The following is a 25,944-nucleotide window of genomic DNA, read 5'->3' as shown; positions in this document are numbered from 1 at the left end:
AAGATACTAAATCCTATTGACTTTGGCAATCTTTCGAGTTTTCTTCTCGCTCCACTGGCAGGTTGGAAATTAGCATGAAATTTGGTGCACAGCGTTCAGCACAGGATGAATTGCAGTAATCATTGCAATTAGTCTGTTATTACAGGACTGAGATGGATGCAAGTTTTTTTGTAAGTCAGGCGGGCAAACTTTTTACTCCTCCAGCTGAAGCAAGTAGGCACCAAATAACAAAAGAAACACACTGCAATACAGCAATCAAAACATTATTATTATTTAAAGATGCTGTTATTAGTACCTCCCTTTAATAGGCAAAAAAGTATACCACTTAAATACTGTACTCATTTATTTCTGTTTCAATTTAATTCACTGACTGTGGTATCGCTCTAAGGTGCTGTGAGTTGATGACAGGTGTGTGAGCCTCCATCCGATAATCTCAGGAGGGGGAGATAAGAGGTTGAGGTCTTCCTCTAATTGCACGATGGCGAGAGAGGAGGAGGGAGCGGGTGTGTTTTCGTCAGAATAAGTCAGTGATCTGTAAAAGCCCCAGCAGAGTTCTGATAATTAGAGCCTTTCCACTCCGACACTCCCGGGCTGCGACCACGCCGCAGCCAAAATCAAATGAGATGATGCTCCAAATTAACCACAGTCATTACAACCGGGTTACAGGACTGTGATGGAGCTTATTACCCATCAGGGATGTCCAATCATGCAGGTAGCGCATGTAGAATCCCAGATACTTTTGATATGAATTAACAGGAAACATCCCAGTAAATCATTCAAGCACTGACTCCTTGTCCTCTGAATACTTTTTTCTTATGTTGTAGCCTTATTCCTAACTGAAATAGTTTCATCCTTATCAATTTACCCTCAACAATCTATAATAACAGCGGAGAACAGAATTTTAGATTTTATTTTGCAGATTTTATTTAAGAGGTAAAAATTGGAATATGACATTGACATAAACATTCCGAACTTTTGCAATGGTACTTGAAATGGGCTCCTCCCATTTCCCCTTTTCCCGCACATTGATGGACAATAAGCTGATATTTGTCTGTATAAAGCGCTAGTTACGTATTTAGAAAAGTCTGCATTATTCACCTAATATAATAACCAGTTGATGTATAGTTGAATATTCACTATTAAATAGCTTCGTAGTAGCTACAGCTTGCTTAGTAGATGAGGACAGCTGTTTTGCTCCTTGTGTATTTCTAACTTGACTTCATGTCTTAGTGCTGTTTCCCAGCCCTGTGATTGTCTGCACTTGTTCCTCATGCGTTTCACCGGTGTCCAACTATCCTGCCTCCCTGAGTATATAAGTGTCTGTGCCTCCCTTTGTCCTGGTCTCTTCGTCGTCATCATCGTCTTTGGCTGTCCCTTCTCTTGTGACTCCTTCATGTTCGCAGTGTCTTCTTGTACCCCAATGTTTTCCATGTTTTTTCAGTTTTGCCTTTTTCAAGCCCTTTTTTAGTTTACAGTGCTTCTCTGTTTGTGAATTTTGGAACTTTGTTTTTGTAAATACCCTTTATCTTTATTAAAGGACATATTTAGTTATTTATTTTTGCTCCTGCCTTTTCGGGTCCCCTCGCACATCACATCCCTAAATCCGACAATTCATAGTGTTACATGCAATAATTAATAACTTAATATTGAAGTAATCAACTGTATGGAAGCATCCTGCTCCCTTTGACAAATCTAATGGAATATGTTACAGATAACATTAAAGTCCATGTGTAATTTGTAGTGAAATACATTTTTAGAAGTAACCCCCCTCACAACTGACAATGCAGAGCAAAAACCAAGTCATGCAAACTGCCTGCAGAGCTCGGAGAGGTGATTGTGTCGAGGCCCAACATTTTCCAGGGTTCATGAGTCAAATCCAAACTCTGCACATGAGCATCTACAGACGTTCAATCTGTGCAAACAAGCTCTTTATTTAATAACTTGCCAAAATAAAATCAGCGACACACAAAAGGTCACTGAGTCCACATGCTTCATTCAAGTGCAGCTAATAAAGCTTAAAAGTAATGGTTTACATAGCTGTGTTACATAAGTTAATATATGTACAGAAGTCACAATCAAATTGTAGTTCAATTTATGTAGAAAAATAAATTGATTAAATCCATATATATAATCAATATTTATTCATTTATGGTTGACGCCACACGTAATTATTAATATTTATCACAGATTGAGAAGAGGGGATTGAATAATTTGAAAGAATAAAATACTTTTACCTTTTACAGTGGACATCAAGAAAAGTTGACGTGACAACAGTGACCACATGAGCTTAGGACTGGGTACAAAACCAAAAAGGATCCTGTTTAAATGAATCCACATTTTTTTAATATCCAAGATAATCGTGCAGACAGCTCTATGGAGGGATCTAACAGAGGTCCAAGCCCCGGTCTGATCAGAACTGGTGTTTCTTATTTGTTTCTTATTCCTCTGGTTTCTACATTCAGTCTTTATGTTCCCAAATGTCTAGCCCTGGACCTGTGAGCTTGAGGCGGCCTCATGGGCACTCTGATGGGCTGCTTGTTGAACTTCTCCATTATTTCTTTGATGCGTGAAAGGTTGGTGCGGCCGAGGGTGAAGTCGCACCTGGTGGCGCCAATCTCGTAGCCCACCTCGCACTTCTTGCTGACGAGGCTGTAGCCCACCGCCCTGGCTGATACTCTGTACTCGCCGGGGTTCAGCAAGCGCCAGTAGTCACCGTCGGCAGCTGAAGACACACAAATGACATGGCAAACAGATATTTTGTGTTTTGGGTTGATTGTTTACAGTGTAAGCCCTAAAATAATGGCTATTCCCACCAGAGGCTGATTTGTGGTTAAACCATAGCCACTGGTTCCAATATTGTGTTAAACTTAGACGTTTTCTAAAATCAACCCCATAAGGTAGTAAATGGCTATTTTAATTTAAAATATGCCACTTTTTATGGCAGTTGCCTAATATACATCATCGGCACAGCTTTTGATAACTGGCGTAATACTGATTTAACACTAATAAGCTATTAATAACATTTCAAAGTTTTAGCCAACTAAACCGTAACAGCTAATAAATAGCATTATTTAAATTTAAAGCTTCACTTCACTTGTGATATCCATAGAGATAACACAAGTGAGTAATATAAGCATCAGTATAATTAGAAAAATTGGAAAATGCAGCTACACACATTGGTTGATTTACAGTTTCAATTTGTTAAAGGGAAAATATCATAAATACATGATAAAAGTAATATGCTCCTTTGTTCATAGACCTAATACAGAACAAAATAATAAGAAGTGAAATGGATCTAATTACTAATGGATCATGAAACTCTTCATCTTAAGCCTAAAATAAAAGTTCCTTGTGTTACACCTCTGGAAAAAATGTGATGAGATGTTCTGAATTCCCATTTAGATTTTCAAAAATAGCTCTGCTTTGTCATGTTGGATTTTCTTGGTCTCACGGAGCTGAACACGAGCGCGCTTGTGGTGTATTTTCAGCCAGTGACTCACTCATAAAAACAACAGTGTTGCTTCCTTGCAGTCATCCGAACACCCACCTGACACGTCTGAGCGAACACTGAGACAAATTTAATATGACAGCAGGTCTGTCTCTGCAGCTGATCTACAGTGGATCCAGCCCGTCACACAAGGACATCACGTTACTCACATTCAGACGGCAGAAGGGGATCTAATTGTTCCCTGAAATGCAATATACTAAATGCTAATGAGCTCATGGATTCTTCTGTTCATCAGTGGCTCCCAGGCTGTGTCCTGCCGTCGCAGTGGCAGCAGTGGATTAATCTAGAGGGAAGGAAAACTGCTCTCTGTTTATAAGAAAGCAGTTGTCCAAAAATGTCCGCTTTATCAAAATAAATAGCCTAAAATCGTTTTTGACTGCATTCTGAGAAAAGCAAGGTTTCCAAGAGGAAGCCATGACTTGTACTTAGTTCCAGGAATAATAATAATAAAATGTAATTGGACATTCGATTGCGAGGCACAAAACTACTTTGGCTTTGAAGGCTGCTGCATTTGTCAGGCATCAGCAGAGATTTCCTGAAGGATGCACAATCAATAGTCAGATTCCGATAAGTCTCCGTCTTTGAATAGATACATCAACTGGTTTGGTTGATTCATTTTGATCGCATCGTACGCTGGAGGACTAACTTGCTGTGATACTGAGGAACAAGATGAAGCGTAAAAGCAGATCAATGTTCTCTGAGGCTAGACACATTTATTGAAGGGAACATGTCTAGTACCTCAGACAGAGGTTATGTTTTCATTGCTGTTTTTCTTTGTTTGCCAAACCGATTTTCTCGAAACTTGCAGGAAGAGTGAAGCTTGAGCCAAAAAGAAACCATTACAGTTTAGTGTGATTCAGAACATTTTCACAGATTCCTCAGGGAATTACTTATGGATCTTGATGAAAAACAAATCTTGCATATCTAGGGAACTGATAATTAGGGAATTAAAGGTAAATCTTTGGGCAGGTTTGTGCTTTATCGAGTACCATTCTAGTTTTGCATTGGTTTGTGGCTCAATGGAACCATAAGTAGCGGAAACTGTATATGAGAATCATGTGAAATGCAATATTTTACCTGTGCGGATGTCGTGGCTGATGCCCTCCACAGAGATGGTAGCATTAGCTATTGGACGACCCTGCAGGTCCCTCACAACACCTTTGATCCCACGATGCACCTGGAGAGGAAGAGCATGACCCGAGTCTGAACCATCGACTGCATAATTTAACACAATGTTTGTTGCACCATGTGATGTGTAATAATGTATGATGCATAGTGTATCATCTGCAGTTCGACACAATGCTTTAACATAAAAGCTTTCCTCCTCATCCAGCAGCAATATTTAAATACAAGCTGCCAGCATGGGCTCACATCCTCTGGAGTCCCCATCACAAGACACAATACAACGCAACAGGCCGACGAGTCAAAGTCGTGTGAAATTGAAACTGAGGATGCAGCTGCATTTTGCCTGAATGTGACGGACAAAGACCTTTGCAGCCCCCGGGATCCTATAATCCACTGGTCACTTATTTGATTAAACATCCAGGTAATCCTCATGGTATAATAATGGCTGGGATTATATATTTGCTTTCAGATCAGTCTTCAGGTTTGGTGACAGGCCGGCTTTTGTGTCCATCAGAGGATTCAGTGATTAAATGTGGTTTCCTAATGACCTTTACTGCACATTTCAGAAAGGCTATCCATTTCACCCTGATATTAATTTGGATGTTTGACAGTTCAAATAGTCCTGAGCATGTGTTACAGTATGAGTTCAGCTCTCATGGTATTGCTACAGATCTTCTAAGATCAGAGGAATGCAAGAACACAGGAAGCAGTTAATAGTCAAACATCTCCCTAACACAAAAATAGCTTGTGTTAATGTGGCTTGTTTGCACTGGTTCCCATGAGTTTGTGCGTTTGTGTGTGTGTGGGCTGCGGGGGCCGCTGGGTACCTGCTCCATGAAGACGAGAAGAGACTCGCGGTTGTTCTCCCACTCCTCAGGCAGTTCGTTCTCATGGGGGAATTTGTCACAACCCACGTACATGGACAACTCGAAGCAGTTGGTGTGCAAGTAGCTGAAGTCGTTCATACCTGCCGAGGAAGACAAACACACCTGAGGCCGACTGCATCAGCTCGGCTCAGCATTGTGTGCGTTTACTGGCCAGCATTCAGATGCTCTGAGACAGCCAGAGGGCTCCTGTGCTCAATATGCAGATGTGGCTGCTACACAAAGCTACAATTCAAAGCCTCAGCGGAGAAATCCTGCACAACACAGAGTTAGGCTCAGTGAGAGAGTGTGTGTGTGTGTGTGTGTGTGGACACTAACTGCCAGCCGCAGTGTGCCAGGACGCTCCGTTGATGGTGCCGTCCTCCTTGGCAAAGTCTTCCATGTGGCAGACCCGTCGGTTGGCATCAGTCATCAGGCGGTGGGTGGAGGCGTAGGAGAAGGCCAGCCAGCGGAACACGTGGTCGTCCGGGGTGGGGGTCTGCTCCCTGCTCACCCCCGGGGAGCGGGTCTTGTCGTAGGGGAAGGTCACCACCAGCTCCCCTCCCTGAAGGTTACTGCCCAGCACAAAGGGCATCTTCTCCATCCACGCTATCAGGGCCCGCGTCTCCATGGCAACCTACAGTAGGGGGGGGGGGGGGGGGGGGGGCACAAGGGAGAGGGGATCATGTTGTAATTCATCCAATCTTCTCAGGGGCGTGACTGCTGAACAAACCACCTCACGCTTTAAGCAGCATCAGTGCAGTGTGCTCTCAAGAGGCATCAGAAGGTTGTTCCCACTGTCCTGTGCTGTAAACCAATCCCACTAACAGTTACGACTCTGAATTGAAACACATTTTTCAAGAAGATGCCACCTAATGGTTGCAGTGGTTCAAATTTGAATGTGGCAATCATGAAAGTGATGAAACGCTCTCTGCCGTTGTGCTTTAAACCTGCCGTACTATCACTGAGCGCCGGCCCTGGCCGCTCAGCGAGGCGAGCGAGGACAGTTTTCACAGCTTCCTGGGCACAGATGGGGATCCCGGCTCTGCAGGAGCTGATCTCTGTGTGACTCACTCACGGCTGAGTCTCTCGGCAACGTCAAAACACTCGTGAGGATGAGCTTTAAATAGATCGCCCGGTGTATTTTAGCTCACAGCCCTCCGCGTCACAAATAGGAAACGCATCTGCGTCTCCCGAAATAGATGGCGCTGAAACACCCACGTGGCTGCTCTTCAACAGGCGGATTGTCACCACTGTGGGATTTGTTTCCCAAACCAGAGGAGGTGACGGAAAAAAGGACGGAGAGATCTAATTTGTCACTGATTGATATAGTCACATGAAACTGGCAGCTACATTACTAAAGATGCAGCACAAGGGAAGACAAAATTTGACTTTGAAATGTCCAAAAGGACAAAATCCTACAATTCTAATCAAATGCTGGTGTTTTGAAATTCCCAGAATTACTTGTCGAGGTGCTAACATAATTCACATTGCATTAATGTAAAAAACAATACATCAGTCTGTCAGTCACACCCACCGATGCATTTGAGGACTGGTACCACTCAGGGATGGGCACGTGGTGGTTGAACATTTTGCGAGGGATCCATTTCTTGGCCTCGGCCTCCCACAGTATGGAGTTGAGATCGGGGAAGTTATGGTGAATGTCTATTCCGTCAGTGCTCCATCGACCCAGAGACCAGCCACTGAGCTCAGAACCCTGAGGAACAGATAAAAGCAATAGAATCAGAGTTAGACTCGGACAAACTTTCTTCATCTCGGCAGGATCGTTACAATTGTTTAACACAGTCTTGAAAAAACTACACAAAAAGTGAAAACTACTCATTCAGTCACCCATTAGTGACATGTGCAGAGGGGTGTATTGGATAAGTGGCCACAGGAAGGAAGGTGCTCAGTGGACCACTACAGGATGGGTGAAATTGTCTGTGACCGAGAGTTCCTCTTTTCCGCAACTACACGCAGAGGGTCCAGCTCCAACTCCAGTACTGAGCTCGCCTTGTGAATCATTTTGTTGAATCTGTTATTGGCGACCACCCTCAAGGCAGCTCCCCCACCCCCATAGACTCATCCACAACACTGGTCCAAAGACGTCAAAAGGACCAGAACTTGTGCAGGAAACAGACCCGACTCTGGCAGTGGAGTCTCCAAGTGGAAACCAATTCTCCTCCACCATCACTCCCCTGAGGTGAAGAGGAATAACAGGAGTCCTGGATCTCTGTATGTCCATCACCAGCTGATCTGTTTTGTGGATATTAAGCCCAATGCTTCCAAACACGACAGGACCGTCCCCAGTGAACTTTGGGCAAAAACATTGCTTACTCTGCAGACAGATGGATTTCATTGTCTCAGTGGAGTTTTTGGTCCCATGCAAAGCCAGGTCTGGGAAACCAAAATAAGAACCACAAGAGGCTAAAAGTTGCTTTACTGCGCAATGCTAAGTTAGGCTTTTATTCTGAGTGGACGGAATTACACACAGTCATTGGAGTCATTATAAATATTTAATAAATAATAATTCTTTCTAATGACTACAACAGCAATGATCAAATGTTTGTCATATGGCTCTTTCTCCTCCCTTCCTTGTCTTGTGTCTTATTAAGTTCACAGTCCTGCAGCTGATGTAAAAACCATACACAATAACAGTGGTTCTCAAAAAGCAGAGTCCACTTACACTCACTGACACAACACATACAGGGCTCATCAGTTAATTTCAAATATTCCACCAGATCATTCAAACCAATTTTCTGGCATGCACCTGCGTTTCATGGCGCTCTTATCAGGAGAAGACCTGCCAAGCACATACGGCACAATTTTCAGCAGGGGCCGTCTCGTGATACGAGGTCGCTAATGGCAGACCTACCGCTTCAAAGGCTTTCTCGTACCCATCGGGGTTGACAGATGGCAATAGATGGATTCTGGTCTCCTCCACCAGGTGACGGATCCGCTGGTTGCCAGACAAATACTCCAGGCACATGAACTGCATCAGCAGGAGGAGCAGCTCCCGGCCCAGCACCTCGTTACCATGGGAACCGGCCGTGTACCGAAACTCCGGTTCACCTGGTAAACAGGTTCATGAGAGGGGGGGGGGGGTGGAGGGAAGGTAGAGAATAAATATGCAATCACTTTGACGACTGAGAAAACCTATGTATAAGCAGTAAGTTGAGCGAGTTGCTATGTTGCCTTTAACACACTCACCGACTTCATGCTCTCCAGGGTTGTCAGAGATCTCTATGGCGTACAGCTTGAGGCCATTTTGGCTTTTTCCTATGTTGTAGATCCGGGTGACGTTGGGGCACATCTCGTTTACCACCTTCATCATCTGTGGAAGGTAAATAATGTAGGTAAGTATCAGATTCCTTTTTTTTTCTCTTACTGTTTCTTATTTCTTGAATATTAGATTTTGTGTCCAGAAAAAGCAAATGTGATGCAAGATTCTTTGAGGTTACAAGTGTTCCTTCAATGGAGTGATGCTTTATTAAATACTGTGATATTTGAAGCCTCAGATAGGACAACGTAATCTCCATGTTATTGGAAATGTAAAAACAATATCCCCGGAGCTGTGACACAGACCTTTATTAATGTCACGCTAGCAAGTGAGGTGGGGGAAAGGCATTCCAGGTAATTATCAGGACAGGCTTGTAGAGCAGATGACTAAAATAGCAACAACTATCAGCTGCTCATATGAGCGGAGACACCGAGAGGAAGCGCCGCCGGAAAAAGATTAACAAGCTGTTCAGGGGAGCGACGGCACGGACGGCAGGAGTGAGTGTTGACTCGTTCCACCGACTGCTGCGGAAGACGTTAACCAGTCAGGAGTGATGGAGTTTTAATTGAGTGTGGGTGGAATCTCCACAATTCTAACCAAGTACACAAACTGCTCATTAGATAGAGGATAGATACCTGGGTTGCATTTAGCAGAATTTATGTAGAACATTCTGTCTATTACCTATAGAGACAGATATTGTGTTTTGGAGTTCTCCCGAATCGCTTCGATTTTGGTACAAATGTTCAGTTGGACTCGAGGAAGACCTGGCTCGATGTGGGTCATCAAAGGCCAAAGGTCAAGGTCACAATGACTTCACGAATCAAATTTTCACAGGGCAGTAACTAAAACTGCTGGCTGTGTTTTAACCTGCTTATACTAACTATTTACTTCAGCTGGCACTGTCATTAAAGAGAAGCCTCATGTCTGGGGATGTTCCAGGGTAATGGCGTGGTAATATCCCAACTTCCTGTTTGAAGAATTTGTAAAATGGTAATTTTTACGGTATCAGTATTCCCAGGGCCACTACACGGCAATCAGCTGTGATCTAAGGATCCCACTCCCCCTCATGGGGCATGTACTTTATTTGAAAAGGCACAATGGGCTATTTCCACTTTAAAGGTCCTGGCACATCTAAACTGCAGTGGACAAGAGGAAGCTGTGGTACCAGGTACCTGCGTGGAGAAAAGAAATGTCAGGGGTGAGAAGGCTTTGGAAGCTGAGTTTCAAAAATAGACCTTCCTTTCATTGTGAAGAACCACTGTGGCTGGACACCCTGTGTGACACACATTAGCCTCAGAGGTAACGAAAAGAGAAAGAGGAACAGTCAGTTGAATCCACTCTGATGTTCCTGGAGGAGCGTCTCCGGATGAGAGGAGCGCTGCTGTGCCACAATGAGGAATACGGAGCGAGCATTAATTGGTGTATGTCTCATGATGGGTCAGAACAGCAGGTGAGGACACCAGCGGTCGGCTGCTCGGCACAGACGGGCCGCCGCTCTACAGAGGATTCAGATCCCCGGCACTTGTCCCTTCAGGTTCGCTCAGTCTCAGCGGGCAGTGACAAAAACAGCTGTCCTCCTGGTCCTGGCTACATACAGGCTACTGTTCATGACAAGCATATGAATAAGTGATGACACAACCCAGGAGATGCTGTATGCATTTTCATGTGGCTGGCAGCACTCGGTTCAATTTGCTGCTGTCGCACACTTTGTTCTTGTAAAGGACACAAACCGCCGGGTGTTTGCTCAAAGTTGCACAAGATGTTTTATTCCTCCATGCTCCGGTCCCTGTGCTGAAGGAGAAAAAAGAGCCGGGGCCCCTCGTAAGTAGGCTGATATCTGTCGGCTCCTGCTCACTGGGACTCACCTGCCTCATCTCCTTGTAGCTGTGGTGTCTGAAGTCCAAGTCGTCCGATGTTATGACTTCATTGCGTCTGTGGTAATAATTGTTCGGATCTGCAGGGACTCAAAAACAAACGGATGATTAGAAACCAAACGCCTTTTGAGCAGTTGATGACAACTGAAGGCTTAACACAGGTTCTCTTTCATGTTTGGAAGAGGAGGGTGAAGTGAGGGGTATTCAGCTGCAATATGCAACTTTACCACTAGATGTCACTAAATTCTACACATTGAACCTTTAAGACCCTTTTCCACTGGTCAAAAAACTCACTAACATCCACCAACATCTAACTTTTGTCTATAAAGAGGAATTGATTCAATCTGAAGTAGACACAGGGTTTTATCAGCTCCGATTGGCAGCGATGCAAATGAGACAGCCGGGTGAATGCACTAATTTGGCATTACAGCAAGGTGACGGAGTGCCAGCGTTTCTTATGTCGAACATGATACACTGGGGTGGGAGGGAAACACAGAAACGCAAGGTCCTCGATTGAAATTGCATGGGAAATTATTCAATCGCCCTTTTCAGCGAGTTTAAAAAAACCTGTGAAAATTGGCAAATTAAACCTCTCATACAGATGTGTAGCCATGCAGGTAGTTTAGTTTTTTTGTGCCAAGATATCTGCCTTCTGAGGTAAGGTTATCTGAACTCAACAAAACCTGTCTTGGTAGAATCTCCACCGCCCATCCATTGGGACTGCTCCAGTACGAACAAGTAAAATCTAAAGTGAGTGACTTGTTACCAGCAGAAGGCTGAGGGGAAACCCGAGGAGCAGGTTTGTGCTTAGGGTGCTTGCAATTAAAAAGACACACTTATTAAAATGAGCACATGGCTAAGTGGACTTTATGAGCGAAAACAGTTGGCAGGATCCTTCAGGCAAGAAGTGTGGTCTTTACACACAGCAGCAGATTGTCTTTAAAAAACAGTAATTTCAGTGAGTACCCAGTAAGACGTGTTTACTGTAAGACAAAGTAACAAAGCCCTCTAGTGGCGTCTGGGATCACGACTCCTGTCCATCTGGAGCAAAGGAAAATATTATAAACATTTGATGTAACAGATTCCTCGTAAGGAAGAAGTCAGGGTGGATGGACGAACATTTTTTTAAACATGGCTTCATTCTTTCCCCAACTGTTAATTATTGTTACCATAATGACAACGATACCCGAAACAAAAAACTGCTTCTCAGACTCTAAAACATGTCCTTAATCATCGTCACATCATCTGTGAATCAATCTGTTATCTGTGCAGCTTATCCTTTGAGGGTCCCAGACGACCTTGGGCGAGAGGCGGGGGGACATCCTGGACAGTCAACATACAGAGACTCACTCTCACACCCATTTCTGCATTTCTGCATGCTGCCTCATTCAACTACAACCCCAGCCTAATTTTTCATTCATTCTATTGGAAGGATTCATGTGTCGGCTCTGTCCATACAAACCCTTCACCTGGCATAGGACAGCCAAGGATCTCCACTCTCATGCAGAGGTTGCCGCTGTTGAACCAGGAGAGAGGGTTGACTCGGATGTATCGGGCGACCACCGGCACCTGGAAGATGTTCCGCACGGGGATCTCCTTTTCCCGGTTGGCGCTGAAAATCTACTGATGCAAACAGTCGGCCAGATGGTGAATAAACACAAAAGAACAGGATCTTTTTCTTTTAAAATAAAGTGAGTCAGTCAGCTTTTGGGGATATAAATATTCAGTTAGATCAGGCACAGGACAATGAAAAGTGATTTAATATGGTCCGCATTACCCTTAAACAAATACATTGGATCCATTGAGGGTCATTTAAAATAAAAGGCACCTATAGGTGGAGTTGTTCTCTGCTCTGCCCTTTGGCATTTTGCAGAAAGCGTGGGCGAGCAACAAGTTTGTATCCGAGACTAAATCACTGTCGGGGCATTATCTCCCACATCGATGACATCAGCAGCCAGGGGAGTCTACATTTACACCGAAATTTCATTTGCGGGGGCGTGAATATCAACTTAACTCAGATCTGCATGTCCGTTGGTAATAGGATTTTTATTAGTATCGTTGTTATTTTACATCCGAATGCATCGCTGTGTTTGGTTTGCTCAGTTATTTCAACTAGAAAAAAGAGACACACGTCTGATGAGCAGCCAGGATGAGGTTCCCATCTGCTCGAGGATCACCGGTATTTACTATTCCCACTCAGCTCATTAGGCTTGGATCCTGAGCTTCCTCTGAAATTGCTCAGAAGTTTTTTCTAGTGTTCTTTGCTCAGTCAGAGAAACACAAAAAAACAAGACTCCTCATGAGGAAGAGCGATAAGGCCCCGGCTCTGTGTAAAACAGGCTTCACCCAGTGTGATGAGAATTGCCAACTTCAGGAGAAATTAGTTTTTAAATGTCATGGCTGTTACTCACCATGTCGTCGGAGCCGTTCTGCAGCGTTACCCAGCTGTGACTGTCGTTGCTCACCATGACTTTGTACGAGGTCACCCAGTCACTCCTGTCAACATTCGAGGAAAAGCAGGGGGATCAAGGAGAGAGAGACAGGGACATTTCCTGTCATGCTCAATTCAATGCAAATGGAGCTTGGAGGTGCACATCCTGTCATGCTGAAATCTCGACGGGTGAAAGTCCATTTAAAAATAGGAAAATTGGAGACGAGGTCAAAGAATATGTATGAGAAAGTCTTTTATTACCCAAGGTATTGGAATCTGAGCAAAAATGACAGATGCTTTAAATTTTTTAACAGGGACGGGTTTGGGATCTGGAATCCAGGAAACTTTCGTCTGATAATCAAAACTGAAAAGCAATTTTTAAATAAAATGGATTTCAGTTGGTGAATACAAACATTAATGGGTCAGCTATTGTAATTAAGCAGCCTCAACTTAAAAAACAAACTGTTTTTTTCCATTGGAAGAAGAATATACAGAGCGCACTGAGGTGAAACATGAAAGAAAAAGCACATTGTTTGTTCATCTCTTTCTGCCGAAGGAGTCCACTGATGACTTAATGTCCCATCATGCCCAGAGTGTGCAGTGTGTGGGCTGCCAATGAGCCCCATCCTTCTGGATAAAGACATCAGTGCTGAGCTGGTGCAGCCTGGTGAGAATTCCCAGTTCTGCTAATTAAAGCACTGTTCGAGACAGAAGCCCCTGAGCCGGCAACACCGACAGCTACATTGCCCTACAGAGCTAATTGTGGAGAAATTCTGTCTCAGGAATCAGAGTCTCCTGCCCCCTTAGATCGTGCTGCATGGCCTTGCTGGAAAATTACAAACGCGGCCTGCTATCTCCTGGCATCTCCATGCACTCTCTAACTAAGCAGCGGTTTCCCTTAGACTGTGCCACCCCTCCCAATTAAGGAGCACAAAGGCTAAAAGTTGTCACATATTATTTCAGAGCAGAGGCAGAGAAGGTAGACAGCGGAAAAATGGGAACAGAAGAGGTTGTGGGGTTTTCCTTGGTGAACAGAGAAGCAGTATAAATGCAAGTACATCTTTTCCCTTTGGTTCATTACTTACTTGCTGTAATTGTGAAATAGAGGAAGGCGTCTTCTTTCTTTTACAAGTAGTATCCAGTGGATATTATGTTTGAGCTACTATCTTTGTTATGGTTAATCAAATATTTGACCTTTATAAGAATTTTTTTAGATTTTGGTGTGTTTTTAACACAGTGTTTGTCATGAGGTGAACTGAAGTGTGAAATGTGCTACACAAATTAAGTTTATATATAATTGAATGGTCAGGACAGAAACTACAAAGATGTGTAAGTGGTCTCCAGAGGGTTAAAAGAACACAGATGCATGAGTCATTTTAAGCTGTGGACATAATTAAAGTATTAAAGTCCACAGTTTAAGAAGTAATCCCCACTTGCTATATCCCCATTTTTCCCCCATCGTCTGAGTGTGATGACCAAGCTTAGAGTGAAATCTATTTTCTCAAGTGTTATTTTTATATTGTAGTGACCTTTAAAGAGAGATGAAAGAACGAGGCTGCACTCCAATCAATACATCCTCAACCCCGCCGTGAAGGCATCAGAAAAGACTTGTGAAAAGGGCAAACACGCACAAAGGTTCCGATACTGAAAAGCTTGTTTTCTTTATGAAATTGAAAGTGAAATATTTCCAACTGGGTTCAGAGGGAAATCCACAATTCATTAGGAGCTTTGGAACGATTACTCTTGTCTGACTATTCACCATCCTCATATCCGATAGTCTTTTTCCAACTGCAGGCTATGTGTGTGGGTCTAGACTGGCTTCATCCCATTGGATGGATGGCTATGACACTTTGTGCAGACACACGTGGCCCCGGGACAATAAATTCTACAAACTTGACAAGATTTACCGCTGATCTAAGTGTGACTAATAAAAAGACAGTCAGCCAGCCAGTCTGTTTCCATGAGGACACTTATATTTTTTTACCACTCACAAGTTCCAGCTGATCGGTCAGAAACAAAGTGTAAAGTAAAATCAAATATTATTTTAATCTCATATTTTATCTTTATTGTCTTTTATCCTTGTTTATATTGAATGAATTTGGGTGAGTGGTGAAAATAGTCCACAATTTTTCCAAAAATGATTTATAACAATTTACAGACTGGACTCACCAGGATTTAAAACTGGCGCGACCCCCCCACCCCCCATCCAATTATCCTTTCAAGTTAGCTCGGACGAGGAAATCCTCCTCCTCACTGTGCGACCATCTGCAGCTCTCCATGCATTTCGGCGGGGGGGGGGGGGGGGTCCTACTCACGACCAGAGGGAGCTCCTGCCTTGTGTGATGACCCCTGTGAACTTGGTCAGCCTCCTGGCGTCCACCTCGAACCACTGCAGCGGGTCATCTCTGCCCGCGCACCAGGCCCCAGCATAGAGGTCATCATCATAAATGCCTGCCTGCGGGTCGTGAGGAGCATAGTTTTATTCCAGATGTACTTGTTGACTCACACACACACAAACACATACACATCCTATGCATTGTACAAAATGCTGAGTGGTAGTGATGTCAGCCTCGACTTAATAAGGTATAGACTGCATAAAAAGATGGACGACGCTTCTCCGCTTCCTGCCACAATCTAGAAATGAAGTTGTACTGATCTACTCAATCCATAAATGACACTGTTAGCCGAGAGCGAGATGTGTGAATAGTCATCATACAATCTGTGGTGTTATTGTTGGTGGAGTTGGTGCAAGTGTTGGTTTTAGTTAAGGTGTGGTTGGTGTTGGTTGCGTTTGTTTTAGTAGTGGTAGCACTTATTTTAGTGTTGTTGGTGTTATAGTGTTGATTTTGATGGTGTTAGTTGTGGTGTTTGTAGCATATCACAATATCAAAAGAAAGTAACAAACTGTAGCAGCTAATAAAATGGAAATAAAGTTCAGAAAAACGTCCTCACAGGCCTAAATCAACAGGCACTTTCTGCTTTTGATGCGTTTCTCCCGATTTCCATATAATTGTGCTCTAGAATCAACTATTTCTCCGTCAGTCACATACGTGCACTGGGAACAGCGAATCCTTGGTTTTGGTTGTTTTCCTGAAAAATAACACCTTGCAGCCTTGAGCGAATCAAGAGCATGTGTGTGTTCGGTTAATTGCGCAGATGGATTCAGAGCAGCCTGCAGAAGGTGAGACTCGCAGCAGACTGAACGGAGACTAATTCCCTCAAAGCATAGCCTGCACTCACAGGAAATACCCTTCCTCCCAGATGCCAGTTCTTTTTATTAGGGTTTTGGGGATGTCCTCCTGATTTGATGGCAACTCCATTACTTTCTTTGTGGAGTTAGCTTCGGACTATTAAGAATTTGCCATGAGAGGAAGCAGGCTGATAATGTCAGTCACATTAAACTCATGAAACCACAGCCAAAATATTTCCATGTAACATAAATACAAATTTAAATAGATCTCAAAATGACAGTCTCTCTATAACTTTCCTTAGTGTTGCTGCTTCATGGAAAATGATACACCAAACATGAGCTTCCTCTGGAAATGTGAGATCACCCAGGGTTAACGTTAAAGCTACACCACATACCTGAATGTTAAGGCGACCTCTGTGTGCACCAAGGCCGTAGCGTTTCGTGCTCGAAGCGTGAAGCTGGAAATCATCAATCTTCAGCGTCTCCAGTCCCATAGGAGGGCATTCTAGGTAATGAGAATGACAAATTGGCATGTGATGGAAATGTTATGTATCACACTTTGCATTGCTCCGGGATAATTTCGCTCTGCCAAGTAGATCTCCTGAGAAGGGCTCCGTGCATTCGTTAATAGCTTCACAAAATTACTTAACAGCAAAGAGCAATTTGGTGCAATTTTGTTGAGAAGATCTAAGAGTATGTGCTCTGTTCAGTAAACCTGCTGTGATTGTGAACACACACACACACACAGACACAAACACACACACCAGAACTCAAGATGGAAACTTTCATTACCCACGTCACATTCTGAGCTTTTCTAGGAGATGGAGACAGGTTAATGTACATTTCAAACTTCTGTGCGTGAGCAGCTAATTTTTACAAAGCGCTGGAAACTCACAGTACAAAAGGTGAGCGTGTGTGAAGGGAATGGAATCGAACAGCCTGACGGAGGCTTTGATGTCTCAACTCCGATGAATTTCAAAATGTGTGGAGCTTCACGGGTGATTAATGGCTGTACACTATAAACGCTTCCTTTTTGTCAATTTCACAGCCATCTCACCGCAGCCTGAATACATGATTAAAATGTTGGAATGAACTGTATTGTTATCCTGAGATAGAGGAAATGCCACAAACCTGTCGAGTACAAGTTCAAAGGTTTATTATAAAATAATAGCACAAACTCTCTATACTAGAAATTTAATGTCATTATTATATTTTCGCTGTTATTGCAAAATCGACTGCATGGTCAAATTTCACAAGTTTATCTTACTTAAAAAAAAACTATTGCCAAAATTAAGTGAATATAACTAACATTATTAATTTAAGTGTATTTGTTTCTTTTGATTAAAGCTTTGTTGTTGCTTGGTCAGGTTGTTACAACTTATAAATGCCCAGTAAACTTTACTTTATCTAAGTTTTAGCACAAGTTAGTCTGACTTGAATTAATAGTTGTGTTTACTCAGTAGAATTTAGTAATTTGAGTTAGCATAGGTATGACATTTTACAGTCAAGAATAGATAAATACAAAGTTTGGGTCTACGTTTGGGTCCTGAAATAACCCAAATTACTGAAAATTTAGAGCAGACACAAGCTATTTTAAACTGCACCTATTTCAAGGACTGTAAGATTAAAAACAAATCCAAAAAGCAGAAGCAGCAGAATTATCCTGACCTCTTTTTATTTTGTAAGGGTCAAGCTCCAAAGGCGCTGGATTCTTATATTCCCACAATAAAATCTAATAAAGCCTTTCTCCCTGAAATAAACTCTTTCTAAATCCACGTCTCAAGGTTTTTGTGTTTTAAGTTTTCAGGCCCGAACTCAAATTACCACAATTACATTACAATTCCTCGGGGTTATCAGGTTATTTAGTCAGACTTGACTTTGATGCTCTGTATAAATCACTCACTCCCATGTAACAGAAACTCTACAGTGAGCAGTAAATTTCATCATTCTTTATCATCCTTTTGCATCATCAAAGTCTATCAATGAACTTCTATAAAATGCAGAGTATTGCATTGTGGGATAAGCAGAAAGTGGTCTACACACCATGGGTGTTATTCATCGCCTTTGTAGCTGCCATCAGATTCAGTTACACAGATTAAAAGATAAAACATTCTGTGGATGTAAAATCATCATTTTTGTTGAGCTTTTTAATTATTTATGTATTTACAAATGATAATATTTAAAAAAATGTTGGGTTTTCATGGCAGAACAAATGTTTAAGTAACGGTTGCAGCGGGGGGGGGGGGTAATTAGGGTCTCACTGCACTCTGAGAGGCAGAACACCTGCCAGCCTAAAGAAAGGAAGCCATTTAAGGCGAGTTACAATGTCTGTAAGGATTTTGTGAAGACTTGCACAGCTGGATGTTTGACTTATTACCCCCCTTGAGTTAACGCAGCCAATGAGATGCTAATGGGCTAATATGCTAGCGGTTGACAGCTTGTACCATACAATTGGTGCAGGTTGCAGGCGCAGGTGGTGCCTGGGAGCTGTGGCTGCAGTGTGTGTCTTTCTGTGGGCGTATTGTGTGCCATGCTTAGTCGTGCAGAAATGCTTCGATGTAAACAACATCTTTGTGTGTCATTTTATTTCTATAAAGTTTTTTTCAATAAAGTTTTCATCAATATAGGTTTGTTTCAATAAAATCAAATATCAAACAGTTTCAAGAATACAGTCGTCTTCTTCTGGGTTATTTGGTTTATGTTGCCAGATTCTTATTCTCTTTCAAATCCTTAAAAAAGTGTAAATGATATATTTTAGAACTGTTTTTTTTTTTTTTACTTAAGATGCTGCCCAACGCACGCTCAGCTCTAAAGGAACATGATGCATCTACACTGCAATGAGTGGCACAGTTCACATCTCTACCGGCGGTACTCCTGATGGCAAGTAGCAGTCATCAATATGAATAATTATCTCGTAATTAACTCCTTGAGCGTACCAATTATCCAGTAACACCCACTCGAGCCACAGCAATGGTTCGACAGGCATGCAGCTGTATTCAAGGCTTTTTAAAAAAAGAGAGAGCTGCGAAGCCCTTAAGAATGTTTTTGATTCGCCGCTGGAGGGAGGTTGAGCTTCATCTGAACAAATGCCTGTCTTTAAGTGATTGCAGTAACTGAGACGGGGAGCACTAAAGAGAGCTCTTTGTGTGAGATTGGCTCATCTTTTACTCTGCGATGGATCTCACCCAGCCAGGGCCCAGCAGGCAAATCAAAGTTGACGTGTGAATTGGCCGCCCATCGTCTCTCTGGGTGCGGATCAATCTGTTTGCACGACTTCCCTGGACCGCAGCGATGGAATTTACAGAGCAAGGATTGTTTCGACTGGGCACCGGTCTGGTTGTACGTCCAGCATATAACCTCACAAGTAGTTAAATTAACTCCCAGAAGTGTAGCAGGCACAAAGAAGATGGAGGCATGTTTGTTAAGAATATTGTGGCTCTGGAGGTTTGCATATAAACGCACGCGAAGCTGGCAGTGAAGTACACAGAGGAAGTTGGCTTTGTGTTTTGAAACTGTTCCATCAGCCTGATGTGTCTGAGACGCTGAAAGATCGAGAAAGCACCAGACAAAGAAGACCTGCTTCCAAAATCCCCAAGTGCATGAGGCAATTTATGTTTGGTGCATTAAGTAAGCACGGGCCAAATGAAGTCCCGCTGTAAAACTTAAGTGTAGAGGTTGATGAACAATCCAGAAGCAAAGCCACAGGTAGGAGCCGTTACTGGAGGATTCCGGTAACTCTATACGGCAATAAAGCACATGTTGCTCCTCTTGTGACCCTGTATGTCTATTTTTAAATACCGTGAGTCCACAGGCTTTCGGAATGGAGGGATCGCAACATTACGGGTGTATCCCAACCCTAGAACCGGCCTGAAGGATCAACGTAAGCCGGACAAAAAATAAAAAAATAAATGCATGTCTGCTATTTTGCAAAAAACCCTAAATCATTATCCCCATCTGCATGCAACCCTTTTCAGGAGGACCCCCAGTGGAACGCAGCATCTGGATTCAACAATAAAGTTTAATAGAAATGACAAAGCAAACAGTCGAGGCCTCATATTTTGCTATCTAATCTAGGATCAGAGTTTTATCTGGCCGTGTATCACTAGTCATTGCACATCTGGCAGTATACTGTTGTGAAGTACTCCAGGGGAAGAATGTATTAATATTATAATGTTTATGTACTTTAAGCTTTAAACTGCTTCCAAACACAGAGGGTCCGAACCGTTTTTAATTGTTACACGATGACAATCTGAACAATCTAAACAGGAGAGGTGTTTTGTAAACTTTAAATATTAAAGCAAGACTGTTTGACTTTCGCTGAATTTACTCTTCAATGATATTTTACTGATTTCAAAAACATCAGCTAACTTTAGCCACAATAAGTTATCGGGCCACACCATACCAGTAAAGATGCAACAGCAAATATCCCTTGTGTGTTTGAATTAATATTTTCTTACTTTGGCAAAGAACAGCAGTACATGGGGAGAAAGAAGCGCAGATCCAGGTATTTTTGTAACAATTTTTTTTCTTTTATTGGAGAGATAGATATTTCTTTTTGGACATTTTTACTGATTTCCCAGAGAATAATTCATAGATCTGATGAAATTAATCATGCATATTTGGTGCGATTGGCTGCAGCTTGATTGAATTTAAAACAACTGCTGGGCCTCGGCGGAGGTACGCGCTCATATGAGGGACATTTGTTAGTTCTTCTTTTCATTTTTCAGAAGATTGCGTTACTTCAAGTCAATTTAATCAAATTCTACTTTGTATAGCGCCAGATCACGACACACTTTCAACGCACTTTACGTAAGAAAATGTTGAAACCTTACAACACTTCAGAAAACCCCAACAGATCCACAGCAGTTCAACAAGCTGAAGCACTTTCTCCAAACTAAACTTAGTCTCGCTTCAAAAGAAAACATCAGACGATCAGAGAGATCTACGTCAACTGACCAGTATGTTTGAAAACCTGCATTTTACCAAACCCCGGCCTTTAGGGCTTGACTTTGCACATGTGGCAAACTGTGAGATCGCGCTGGAAACATTTGGTTTCGCTAAATTTCTGTTGCGTCTGATGGGACTGGTGAACAGGCTGTTGAAACATCCGCTGCTATTCTTAGAGCCCCGTTTAATGAATTCCCCATTGTTTTGTTATGCAGCCTGTGTGTGACAGAAAACTGAGTCTCTGCACTACATTCAACAGCACCCTTGTAATACAAATTCTGAAGGCTAAACAATCTCTAAAGACAGGCAATTGAGCTCTCGATGTGCAGAACGTGTGATTTTTACACAATTCTGTGCCCGTTTAAGTCTGACCGTGACAAATCAGCTGTTACCAGGACATGCTGAAACAAACTCAGAAAACAGATCAGAGCTGAGTCACAGCTTCAGCCATGAAAACATGCGTCTGCGAGTTGAGAGCGATGTGCCAGGCACGTCGGCATGAAGTTCTCGTTTTCCTACATGCAAGGGTATCCAACTTTCTGCTCCCATTCCCCTGGTGGCAAATTATAAATGGCAGCCTCTCTGTCTCACCCAGTAGGTTCCTCACGATAGTTTCAAAATAAACACATAAATTCACCGTTGGCCACCGCATCCAAACTTAACCTCGCAGCGGTATTAAACTCAGCTTCCTGTTATGACGCCGCGCGAACGAGTGTCATATGGGCAATATCACCGTTTTCAGAGCGGCGGTGGAAAGTCTGAGGTCTGTAGCTGCACGCGCCTCGCCCCCGAATCACACTTTCAGCCAGGCGGGTTTAATCTGTCATCCGACGTGACGGGAAGGCTACCAGGGCATCGTGAACCCAGTTCAGCAAATATACTGGGATCCATGGAAACCAAACAGGATGCTTTGGGGCAGAGCGCCTCTGTGGCTCCACTCCGCTCCTGAGAGCATCGTCATATATTGCCAGACTTTCCCTCGCAGGGAAAATATGCTTATTTTCGAAAAACTCTCTTCCCCTTTCCAAAATATTTATCATCCTCGAGAGGGTTTGTTTCTCTCTCTCTCTCTCTCTCTCCCCGGCAATCATAAAAGCTTCTGTGAAAGCGGAGGAACGATCACTGCACATTGGAGGAAGGTTGCATTTTTATGAGATCATGAATTTTGAATCGGTTCTTCACTTACCCTCTTTTATTGAGTTGTATTGTCCTCCCTCTGAGATGCTGTTTGCGGCGTTCAGGTTGCTCTTCTTGTTCTTCTCCGCTTTCCTGTTGCTCGCTGAGGAAGGACATTGCATTTTTAGAGGAATAGGAACATGGCGTCTATATTTCGTCTTTTGAACGGAGGGCTGTGAGAGGTTAAATCACATTTGATACTGCTGATTCATTGTTGTCGTTGCGCAGCGGGAATAGCAATAGCGTTGACGCTGAGGAGAAAGTAGCTTTGGCTTGATTCAGGCCTCCACATATGGATGGATTCAAGATTGGGACTGAACCAAGAGACAATTTCTGGGCACAGAACTTGCAAAGTTCGAATCAGCTCGGCCGCTGATGCTTTTTAATTTGCACTCTCTTTTAAGATCTTTAACACTGATAATATTTAGGAGGTAAAGGGCCCGGGGTTCAAATCCATCATGGAAATGCCCCGTGCCGAGCGGGGAGTCGCATTCCAGGGATTGTGGATGGAAGTGAACCGTGTGCTTTATATTTGACAGAGTGTCAGGTCGGGATCGGCCCCATGTGATAACAATCCTTCTCACATCTGAAAGTCTTTATCCTTGTCTCTGCAATATGCTCCGAGCTGCTTTTACCAAGTTTTGGATTCCTCCCATAATAATAGATAAGTTAAAGGTCGAGTTGCTAGTTCACAAGTCTTCTAACAGTTTTCTCTCTATAAAGCATAATTTTAGATAATTTCAGAAAAATTTTGTTTCATTAAATTATATCATTCTTTCCCTTTAGCAGCATATTGAGTGATCAAAAATAATAATAAAAGAATCACCTCTTTCAAGCTGTTAACTTGTTACTTAGTAATTACCTATTTGATTCCAGCAGACACAGGGCAACATTAATTAAACAGTGAAGAAAAACAGTAACGTTTTGTAAAACTGATACGATACAGGACATTTTATTGAAAGGAGCTCACATGCTCTGTATCTGAGGGGAACTGTAGAAAAGGGGAATCGCTCTCTGAGGTTTGGCCTCTTTAAAAAAAAATCAATTTCATATTACACACAGATTCAGAACTAATACGAATATTGATTAGTGCAGCATATAAAGAGTCGCCATGTCTTTTTTCCTATACCATCCAATAAAATACTGTAAATAGTTTTGCTTGTGTGTGTCTGCAATCCGTATTTTCTTGATTTGATGCAGACTGCTCTCCCACCTGCAGCAGGCATCTCTGTCTGGACACGTGAAGCCCAGCTGCCTGAACCATGAGGTCACTGTCGGCACAGCTGCTCTGAGTTATCCGCCACCAACCAACAGAGAGCCCTCACGCCTGCTCCCATCCTCCAATCACCTGGCAGGATTAGAAACATACCTACAAACCTGCTACTGCATGTGCTGGGAGACCCCCAGAGAGAGCCTTGAGCTGAACGTTTCTGTGCAGGCTGTGTAACTGGGACTGAGCGCCGCCATTTCTCGCTGCTTTTGGGGGGGGAAATGTGGACTTCACGTGTGTTCTGGCTCTGACCTCTGGCATGCATGAGCTGGTTAATCCTGCAGGAGCCACACAGAAACATGGCTCTGATCTATGTGCACAGAAGCGAGGAGGAGGAGGAGGAGGAGGAGGAAGAGGAGGACTACCTGAGGTGGTCGTTGTTGTTGTAGTTTTTTCTCTGCACATCCATCACCCTGTGAAGTGAACACAGCTGCTCCTCTGAAGTCCCACAGGATACTGAGGCTCAATGTGATGCGTCATATTTTCCATTTGAATTCATCAAAATGTGTCTGGAGCAATTAAACAGTAGCTTTCTGAGCAATAAGAACTTGTTTTAGTTTTATCATGAAAAGCATGAACTGGTGTCAAATAAAATGTCATATTCATCTTGTTATAAACTAAACTTAAAAACCTCCCTCAAAAAGCTGAACCGATCAGCCACACTGGCATCTAGTGGCAACACTGACACGTGAATTCCATAATTAGTTCTGATGAAACTTTTGAAATAAGTTTCTCAAATGTGGCAGCTATAAAAATTCCACTGACGGTGTAGGTGTTAAGTTTATTTTCTTTTTTAAGATAATCAATGTTGCACCGGTGCAGAAGTTTTATAACCGAGCGCTTGAAAATCAACCTTTACAGACACAACTCTTTTCCATGTTGTCCTGTGAAGCGACGGCAAGCCTTTTACCTGGTTTTGCATCAGCTGAGGTTTGATCTGTCTGCCTGCTGCTGACTTCCTTTCCCTTGGGCACCTTCTTGCCAGGGTTGCGGCCTGGGTGCTCCTGCCTGTCAGGTACCGAGGCCACAGGCTTCTCCTGCATTTGGACCTGGTTGTACTGCTCCCTTGTCAGCAGCTCCTGCATGTAATAATCCTCATCCTCGCCAGCAGCGTCCTGGCTGAGGTCTGCGAGCCCCAGGAGGAGTCCCAGCAGAGCCAGGGGGGTTAGGAGGCTGAGGCACCGTCTTGTCATGACCCGAGGGGGATTATCTCCAGCTGAGAGTCCTGATGCCGTCTCCAGAGGAGCCTGCCGCTGCTGCCGGGCTGCGTCCCATCAACTGCTCCCCTTCCTCTCCCTTCCCACTCCCGACACGGAGAGTTCACAAAGTTCTCAGAGCGCTCCAAGTCACTGTTGAGAGCGGCGGAGCCAGAGGGTCCATGGAAGCCTCAGCCTGGGAAAAACCCTGTGAGGGAGGGAGAGAGAAGATGAGGGAGAGGAGAGGGAAGAGAAAGAGAGACAGTCGGAACAGTTCTCTCCCTTCAGATGCAGGCAGGTGACTCAAACAGTAACCCTTTTTTGGTCTGCTTCTCTTTTAGATCCAAACAAGTCCACTGTGCTGACACATAGCATATATTGTATTGTGAAATGGGGATGGAAATCGCTCTGGGAAACATCCATTGACATGTTGAGGATCTGCTTTCATCTCCATCTCCTCCCACTCTGTCTGGGGCAGGCTTTGCTTCAGGCAGAGGAAAGTTTCCTCTTTCCTGCGGGGGAATCCACTCAGGGACTCAAACTGTTTGCAATTCACCAGTTCACGATTGTTTTTATTCAAGCGGAGAAGAACAAACGATATGTACATTCCCTGCAAACAGGAGCAGTGTTCCACTCTTTTCATCACACTGGGTGTCAGCTAAAGCCAAAGGAAGTCAAATTTACAAACTTGTCCGCTGCCTCACTTTACTGAGGCTGCTCTTGTTTCAGCCAAGACCTGTTTGGACTCTGCGGTAATTTACATGTTAACTAGCAGGCAGAAATCTGACTGAACAAACTGTCCGTGGAGGATCCAGGCGTGTTCCAACACAGGGATGGACCACTGCCCTGTGTGTCACAGCACATCACATCAGCACTGCCGGTTCCTCATGTAGCTCATACTCCCCCCCCCCCCCCCCCCCCCCCCACACACACACACACACACACAAACAGACACACAAACATGACCACAGCAGCTGATGGAGGCTCATTTTATCAGGAGACAATACCGAAGCCCAAAGCCAGGAGTCAAACTCTTGATTAAAACCATATTTTTTCAGCAAAGGATGTTTTACCTTGGGTTAAA

General features: G+C 43.4%; 1 protein-coding gene across 1 annotated transcript; it reads right to left on the bottom strand.

The window, feature by feature from the left end:
• Positions 1-1,915: 1,915 nt before the first annotated feature.
• On the bottom strand, positions 1,916-25,184 carry cpxm2 (carboxypeptidase X (M14 family), member 2). The gene is made up of 14 exons (XM_062378878.1): positions 24,575-25,184; positions 22,405-22,497; positions 16,667-16,776; positions 15,397-15,536; positions 13,062-13,146; positions 12,120-12,270; positions 10,642-10,730; positions 8,707-8,830; positions 8,372-8,568; positions 7,034-7,213; positions 5,836-6,133; positions 5,461-5,600; positions 4,586-4,685; positions 1,916-2,722 (listed from the first exon to the last, which is right to left on the bottom strand). The coding sequence occupies exons 1-14, from the start codon at positions 24,855-24,857 to the stop codon at positions 2,466-2,468; spliced, it is 2,247 nt and encodes a 748-aa protein (XP_062234862.1). The 5' UTR covers positions 24,858-25,184; the 3' UTR covers positions 1,916-2,465.
• Between the last annotated feature and the right edge of the window lie 760 nt (positions 25,185-25,944).

Source organism: Platichthys flesus, chromosome 20 (genome assembly GCF_949316205.1).
Source record: "Platichthys flesus chromosome 20, fPlaFle2.1, whole genome shotgun sequence".
NCBI lineage: Eukaryota > Metazoa > Chordata > Actinopteri > Pleuronectiformes > Pleuronectidae > Platichthys > Platichthys flesus.
This window is presented reverse-complemented; position numbering and strand designations above follow the sequence as displayed.

Excerpts from the sequence above, each read along its gene's own strand:
- cpxm2 (XM_062378878.1), bottom strand. The coding sequence starts at position 24,857 with ATGACAAGACGGTGCCTCAGCCTCCTAACCCCCCTGGCTCTGCTGGGA. Across the intron at positions 15,537-16,666 it reads GAGGTCGCCTTAACATTCAG|GCAGGCATTTATGATGATGA; the intron begins GTATGTGGTGTA and ends CACGACCCGCAG. Across the intron at positions 4,686-5,460 it reads TTCTCGTCTTCATGGAGCAG|GTGCATCGTGGGATCAAAGG; the intron begins GTACCCAGCGGC and ends CTTCCTCTCCAG.